At 37.7% G+C, this 8401-nt stretch overlaps 1 protein-coding gene across 1 annotated transcript; it reads right to left on the minus strand.

Moving 5' to 3' along the window:
- Nucleotides 1-873: 873 nt before the first annotated feature.
- gal3st2 (galactose-3-O-sulfotransferase 2) lies at nucleotides 874-8395 on the minus strand. The gene is made up of 4 exons (XM_059513919.1): nucleotides 8186-8395; nucleotides 4699-4809; nucleotides 3462-4104; nucleotides 874-2093 (listed from the first exon to the last, which is right to left on the minus strand). Exons 1-4 carry the CDS (start codon nucleotides 8257-8259, stop codon nucleotides 975-977), a joined length of 1947 nt encoding a protein of 648 aa, XP_059369902.1. The 5' UTR covers nucleotides 8260-8395; the 3' UTR covers nucleotides 874-974.
- Between the last annotated feature and the right edge of the window lie 6 nt (nucleotides 8396-8401).

Consider the following 8401-nt stretch of genomic DNA (forward strand, 5'->3'; position numbering starts at 1 on the left):
CCTAGTTCATTAAGTGAGTCAGATGATGAGTCATTGTCTCTCTGAATTCAATTCAGTGAACAATTCATCAAACAATTCATCTTTTTGAACGACTCATTAAAAGAACTGGTTCATTCTTCAGTGACTCCAGTTGGGATGTATGTTTTTGATTCGCTAAACTGCATTTGCTCATAAGAGTCATTTCCTTCTGAAACTGGACTACACTGGTCTTGATATATGCTTTGATGCTTTTTCACAAAAAGAACCAGCTCATAAGAGTCATTCGTTCGTGAATCGGACTACACTGCTATCTTGTACTGTATTTTTATTATAACGAGCAGTCTGTGAGAACTCAATAGCAAAAACATTTATTTTTGTTGCATCACATTCGACCCAGACAACAAAATCAAATTAACAATTCAGGGATAAATATGATTTGCTGTAGCACTGCAGATTGAGCACCGGAGGAAAGCAGCTGCTGAAGAAGTGATGCAGAAACACTGCTCACTGGGTGATAACGCATTAAATCTGTATAAAGTTGCACTATGATGATTAAAGTTAAAAGCATTGTAAAAAAATTAATATAAACTGTACTTAATTGAACGGTGTTGATTGTATTCTAAACATGAGGTCACATTTAACGTTGCTGGGAACACTGAGACAGAATTAATATGTTTGGTATCTAAATGTTTTACTTAATTTTTTTTAACCACATTGGAATCCAAACTGGGAATTGATAAGAACACGAATCGATCCAATTTAAATGATACCCAACCCTAATCAGGAGTCAGCGAGGCCAAAAAAGTTCCCTTTTTCAAGTTGGTAACGCAAATTTACTGCTTGCTTTGCTTTGAAAGTAACTTTTATATGAGCTGTGCTTCACACATCGTTACACTATTTACGTTGGACAGCAGAGATTTTTTGCACAATCAAATCTTTTAATCACTGACTGCTCCTTAGGTTATTATTTCTGTTATGAGTTCTGTTTGATGAATTCATCTCAGTAAACCAGGTTCTTGTGGTTCCTTATGTATGTTTGAGTTTATAAAGTGTTTTCGCGCGGTATGTTTATGTGAGTTTCTTTTTATTTCTTTATAGTGTCTTGTTACATCAAAATTGTTTTGCCTCTCATTATGAACAACAGAGTAAGCTAAAATGTGCAAGCTATGTTCATCCACAATGGCTTTATTTGTATTGTTATGTGAGGTATTGTTCGGCATTGCTGTGTGAACATTTGTCTCAATATTGCGCTTAACAGCTCTGTGCGTTGCAGTGTTTCTGGAAGCCGCAATCTTTTTTGCAGCAGTGGCACGCGCGGCTACCAGCTGAGGAAACTGTTTGGTGTACAAAGCTGAGGTGTACTGTAGTTCAGGTGTAATCAACCTCTGACAAAGCTGACGTGTGTCATTATTTAACTCCAGTCGGAGGTTATAACCTTGAATAACTGCTGCACCATACTGAAATGGCTTCAGTGATGAATCCTGGACCTGCGCAGGATCTACTGCCCCTCCTTCCTGAAGACACATTTGCTCAAGATTCCTCCTCTTTGCCCTCAGAAGTTCAACTTCCTGTTGGAGCTTCGCCCGCCCGAGTGTGGAGTATATGCGTTTCCAGAAAGTGTTATTAAAGTGCTGGTACAATCGCCAGTCTAGTGAATTCCACTCTTTTACCCGCTCTGTGGTCTCTGCGCTTAAGGGCCTGCGCGAGCGTTCACTGCGACTATTGAGGCGGAAAGATGAAACATCATCCAGTGTCCAGCAGAGGGCGTGTTTTAAAAGCACCAGCGATTCATCGAAATACTCCGAGATGAGGATTAGCGGAAAGTCACGTTCAATGGCAGCGATGACCTCAGCGCTACGTCTGTCCAGCTCAGTGTCGTTCTCAGGTGCTGTATTATCCAGACCAAAGTCAAAGGTCAAAATGTTACGTGCATAGTGGTTATTAGGCAGAGAGGCGTTGTAGCTCCGCCCACCCTGGATCAGAAAGTCCTCAAGGCTTTTGACAGCACGGAAAGCTGGGATCGCTTTGTAGTAAACAAACAGGGATTCCATCATTGCCACTGGATTCCGAAGAATGGAAAAGTAGAATGTGTCTTTCGGCATCACTTTCCTCACCTGCAAGTCAGAAAAGCCAAAATGAATAAAATAATTTATTCAGGTTTCCATCAAAGTCGATAAAAATTTGACCTCTTGCTCTTTGCTTCAGAATCATAAACAAATTCCGCTCATCTGAAGTTCCATCCCAGAATGCAATCTACATGCAATCAGTGCAAATGTTCTCTAAATCACTCAGATCTGCACCTGCCTACTTTCATCTAGCACTGGGTGCTTCGTCTTCCTCTTAAGATGAAAATAGTCAGTTGTCTCAAATGATTTATGTGCATTTGCATACCTTTGCAGAACAGAAATCTGAAAATTGAATAAAGCAAGGTTCAAAGTGCATGTTTCATTTTGGTGACATATTGGAGATTAAGGGTTTTACAGAGGTATGTTGGGATGTCTCTTTTATCACACTATAAATCAGAAAATACTGTCAACAACCAGGAAAAAAAGAGTTTTCACTGGTTGTAGGACTAAAATGTAATTTAAATCAGGTGAATGATATATGAACAACAAACCTTATAGATACACAATAATATAGATAATAATAAAATGGGTTTGGTAAAGGCATTTGAAGTGGAGATTTCTGGCTCAGTGCATGAGAAAACTCATTTTGAGAAAATGGCCTTTAAAGATATGTAGTTGAAATCTACTGACACAAATAGATAAAGTTTATCAAAATAAACCCTTAAAGGATTAGTTCACCCGAGAATGAAAACTCATCCATGTTCTATTCACCTTCGAAGCATTCTAGGTGTATGTGACTTTCAACTTTCAGAATAATCCAATCGAAGTTATATTAAAAATTGTCCTTGCTCTTTCTATCCTTTCAGTGGGGGTAAAGTGGGTGTTCGTTGTCAACTGTTCAGAAGACGTGAAACAAAGTGTAATAAAACGTCCCTCACACGGCTCCGGGGGGTGAATAAAGGCCCCCTGTAGCCAATCCATGCGTTTTTGTAAGATAAATATCCAAATTTCAAACATAATAAACACTTTTTTTCTTACTTCTGCTGACTGTGGGGAACTGGAAGACGTGACATTTTTTTTTTATACAACTTTGATTGGATTATTCTGAAAAAGGAGAGTCACATACACCTAGGATGCTTCGAGGGTGAGTAGAAGATGGACAAATTTTCATTTTCTCGGGTGAACTAATCCTTTAAAGGTGTATTTTGTATCTTTTGTATCCACTAGTCTGAAAGAAGACATGGAAGCTTAAAGCCCAAAATCTCAAAATTGACCAGTGTGTGAGAGTTTGCATAATGTTGTGCGTGTCTTGACTTAATGTCATGAATATTCTACTATTCATCCAATCCTGCAAAACAACTACTTTCTGATGCATGTTTTGGTCCAACAGTACGGGTACTGTGCTCTCGGACTGACCTCTTGTGAGCTAAATCTCATATGATTGCACAGGATGTGGAACTCCTTCACACTGCGAGTCCTGACACCCTCCACAAAGTGTGCTGCAAAGAATGCTGGGTAAAATAACTGGCTGTGCATGTTCAGCGGCAAGGCAAAGGTCAGATTATGGCTTTCCCCATAACGATAGAGAATATTTAGTATGGTGCTGCTAGCAGTCTTGTGCGTCTTGAGGAAGACAACGTGGTTTTTGGGCTGACACGTGACAGTGTTGTCAACTTGTGATTTTACTGTGTATTTATTGTCATCAGAGTATGGTGTTATTTTTATTTCTGGGGCCCTTCTGGGGAAAGCTGGCCTCTGTGGCTGGTTTGGAAATTCTTGGCCAAGCCAGAGTTTATTCGCCTCTATTGGTGGAGCTGCTTTGGTGGTGCTAGTAAGCTTTTTTATTTTATCCTCCAAGACATCTTCACTTCTCTCTTCTGAACGAGGGTTTTCGCTTTCATCTCTTCTCTGTATGAAAGGATGCTGGTCCGCTGGTTCCTCGGCAATGGCTGCTGAAACAGACCAAAGGTTTTCCCAGTCATTGTGCTTTATTGGCCTGTGGATCTCTGGAGGCATTCTGACCAGCTGCTCACTCACAATTTTCAAAACCTTGGCGCTCCTGAGAGAGAGAGAGAGAGAGAGAGAGAGAGAGAGAGAGAAAGAGAAAGAGACAGTACATTTTAGATGCTGAGCCTTATGGAACCAACACAAATCTGATTTGAAATTCTGTATTTTATAATATAATATCTGAATTAACGTACGTTAAATAAATATATTTAACTTATTTTATATGAAGTTTGTAATTTTGTCAAGATATTTCCAAGAACTTTAAAGGAAATATCGCCCAATGAAAGATGTTAAATCTGAGTTAAAAAACTATTCCTCTATATGTTAATACTATATGTTTATACTATATTATTATATAATAGATACAGTATGTTTACTCTATCATACTTATTATATGTTTATTATAATTTTTGTCAAGAAGCTTCCATTGCTTTATGGTAATTGTAATGAAAATACCATCCAATGAAAGCTGTTAAAATGTCTTGCTCTAAATGTTTATATATAATATAATATAATATAATATAAACGTGGAAATCATCCAACACTAGCTGTTAAATCTAATTTCAAAGTCTTCCTCAATTTGTTTAGAATTTGCTTTGTTTAAGTCACCATGCATTTTTTATTTTTTTTGTAAAACATGATAAACCTGGCCTGTCGGACGACTCCCAGCATCTGCAGTGCCACGCAGAGGACTGTCAGCACCATCAGAGCGAACCACATGAAGCGCAGGCGACTGCAACACGCCACTCTCACGCACCTGTAAACACATGCAGTTCAGAAAGAAGCACTGGTTCAGCAACAAATGAGCAACGACAAAGTCAATGTAAGTGATATATGTGCATATACATCCAAGCTAAAAAGACGATAAGGTCAAGCGTAAATGTGAGAATATAAGCAGCGTTGGAGGTTATTTGGTGAATACCTGACCATTGTGGTCAGTGACGCAAACATAGTAAAGGCATCAGTAATCCCTGTTATTAAGAACCATAACAAGTGCGCCTTTGAGTATGGCATTTATCTCAAGGATCAGTGACGAAGGAGTTTCTCACCATTTAGTGTACCATAACATTTTGGGTAAAGAGCAGCTAAATGGCAAGTTAATAAAGCGTCACTGTTGAAAACAGGTGCTCTAATTGTCCTATGGCACTGCAATATCATGAAAAAAAAAGAAAGAAAGTAATACTTTTATTCAGCAAGGATGCATTAAATTAGTCGAATGTGAAAGTAAAGGTCTATTATTTGGTCTATGTCAAATAAATGCTGTTCTTTTGAACTTCATATTCATTAGGAATCTTGAAAAAATGTATTATGGTTTACATAAAAATATGAAGTAGTGCAACTTTTTTCAACACTGATAATAATACGAAATCTTGAGCAGCAAATCAGCATATCAGAAAGATTTCTGTTAAGACTGGAGTAATGATGCTAAAAAATTCATTGCATCACAGGGACAAACAACATTATATATAAAAACAAATAAATAAAAAAGTATTTTGATCTAATAAATGCAGTCATATTTTAAAAGACCAAAAGAGAAAAGTTGCATTAATATTAAATAAATACAAATAAATAATATTATTGATATATTTACAAACACAATAAATGGTTTGTCATGCTACTGTACATATACACAACATATTACATTCTTTACATATCAAAAGTGAGCAGGTTGTTTTTGATGTTTGTGTCCCACTAGTTGCAGGGTTTCACCTTGCAGGTAATAGAGTTCATGAGTATTTGATTTCTATTGCAATTCAGTTGGCTGGCTGTAAAATGAGAAAAGAATGTGTTCCTTAGAGGCCCGGGCATTAGTTTAAGCAGTGTTATTCTCTCCTCCTTCTTTTTTTCTCTCGATCTTGTGTTTTTATTTGGCCACAGCATAAATCACTTGGTTTGAGTCATGTTACAGATCAGCATAAATGCATTACAGTCATCTACCAGGTTAAAATTAGACTGCGGCGGTCAATGACTGCATTTTCATCAAGTCCCACACACACATAGAATGTTTTTCTTCAGACCAAGGAAACCACTAGTGCTGAAACAGCAGTCCTGAAGTTCAAAAACTTCAGCAAAACTGATTAACATCCAAGTCAATTCACAAAAGACAGCACAAATCATAGTCAGGCAACAGAAAGCCTTACTCATAATGTGTTAACAGGCTTTGACAGCTTCATTTATGTATTCTAAAATATGATTTACTTAACATGGCTTGTTGTAATTGACTACCTCTTTGCCTAATTTACTTTGTGTCTTCAACGCAAACCACAAGAGATCCAGTTAAAAGTATGTGTGGGTTTAAATTTAATTGTGTTGTCTAAATGGGATCTTGTTTAAGCATCCACAAGTGCATTTCATTTGCATTTGAATGCAGTCAAGGTTACAAAGCTAAACATATTTTCTTTCAAAACAATGCTTTATAAGAACCACATTGACTTGCATGAAACTGCGTTTGAAATGAAAGTCTGCATTTAATTTATCAAAAGATGAATAAAGGAGTGAAGTAAACATCTTTAACAAATTTATGGCATACTTGAACTCCTTTAATGAGAACAGCCTGTATTAATCTCTCTAAAAAAGTATATGAACTCATGAACAAGTGCATTTTTAAAATGTTTTATGAGAATTGGAGGGCATATAAAGACTTAGGATTGTCACATTTAAAAACAAATGATATTCCAACAAGTACTGAACATGTATGGATGTTTATACTCAACATGTCCTCGTTCTGCAAACAATGATTTGGTGAAGGCTGTGGTCACACAAAAAGAAACGCATGCAAACATGATGATAATTTTAAACTCAAAAAACTTTGTACATTCCCTCAGAGCGGAGAAACATCTGGAATAGGAAATTAAAACTTTTCTCTTGTCACATTTATAACACATGCACAAAAAACACACATGCACGCCAGTTCACCATAATAGGATTTCATTCTTTAAGTGAGTTAGAGGGTGAATGAACATCTTCCCCGGATGACATTATGTATCCATGGACCACAACCAGCTGCAGTATCTAACACAAACATCTGGCTGTGGCCTGTTGCTTCAACAGCCTCTACATGCATATGACACATTGCTTTATCTTAAATGCACAATGAAGTATTGGATATCATAAATAAATAAACAGTAAACAATGAAATTTAACACTTTACATTCCAGTGTTCATGTTACTTTAAGTAATTAGGCAATTCACTCAAGTAACATGAGATTTCTGGTGAACCACAAAGCACCTTTTGTAGCTACACTATTGTTGTGGGAACTTCAATACATGTTTTCAAGTGCCTCAAAATCTGTCCTGTATTAAGAGGATACCAGAGCAACCACTGACAGTCTATAGATTTCTAACAGGAGCTTTACCTCCCGAGTTACCCATTTTGAAAGGGTTTAAAAGTTCTCCAGAGGGTCCATTTGTTTTGATCTACAAATGGTGTCTCAAGTATCTTCTGCATTTTTAAAATGTAAATGTACTTGATAATGTAAACTGAAAGTAACACGAACTCTTGAATGTCAAGACTGACCCAATGAAGTTGAACTATTTTCTCTCAAGCAAACATAAGACTGCAAATTCATTACAGAAATTTAGGGTGGTTTTGATATGGGAAAATACTCGATAATGTATATATATATATATATAAACACGTTTTTATTAAAACTGTATTGCTAAACAAATGTCTTGATTAAATACATTAGAGAAAACTAAACTAGAAACCGTATATTCAGGAGTATAATAGTATATAACTATGACATTTGGGAATTTGGAAACTGTTTATATTAAGTGTTAATTGATAAATAAAACAAAACCGGATTGAATGAGACCGGAATGAAACTCGACTCGGTTCTTTTAAAATCCAATAAACTAAACAGTTTAGAGATTCAGGATGTGCGCGCGCATCACACACTCTTCGCGTCCTAATATTTGATCAAGCTCCTCGTGCGAGATGAAGAGAGGCGACCGTTATTAATCCAGCACGGCTCGCGCATCCAGCGGTAAAACACTGTCGCGCTCACAGACGACACGGTCGTTTAAATGTCACTGAAACTCACAATTTTCTACTACGAAGACCGTAAGTACGAGTCATTTTGAGGTAAAACTAATACTGAAGCATCTCTATTGTATATTAGGAGTTCACTTACGTGGTCCACGGTGAAGCGGACCGCCAGTGAAAGGCTCTCCGCTCTCGGCCCGCGATTCTCTGAGGCGGGAGCATGTCGCTCGCTTGTACCGGAGCCGACACCCCCGGTTAGCCCCCCACCAGACCTTGTACCTTCGGAGTCGACAAACGCTCCACCGAACTCGTGAAACACCGCGATCCGTCCCTCAGGTCCACCGGTGGGACTCCTCCCGCTAAC

Source organism: Carassius carassius, chromosome 28, assembly GCF_963082965.1.
Source record: "Carassius carassius chromosome 28, fCarCar2.1, whole genome shotgun sequence".
Classification (NCBI taxonomy): Eukaryota; Metazoa; Chordata; class Actinopteri; order Cypriniformes; family Cyprinidae; genus Carassius; species Carassius carassius.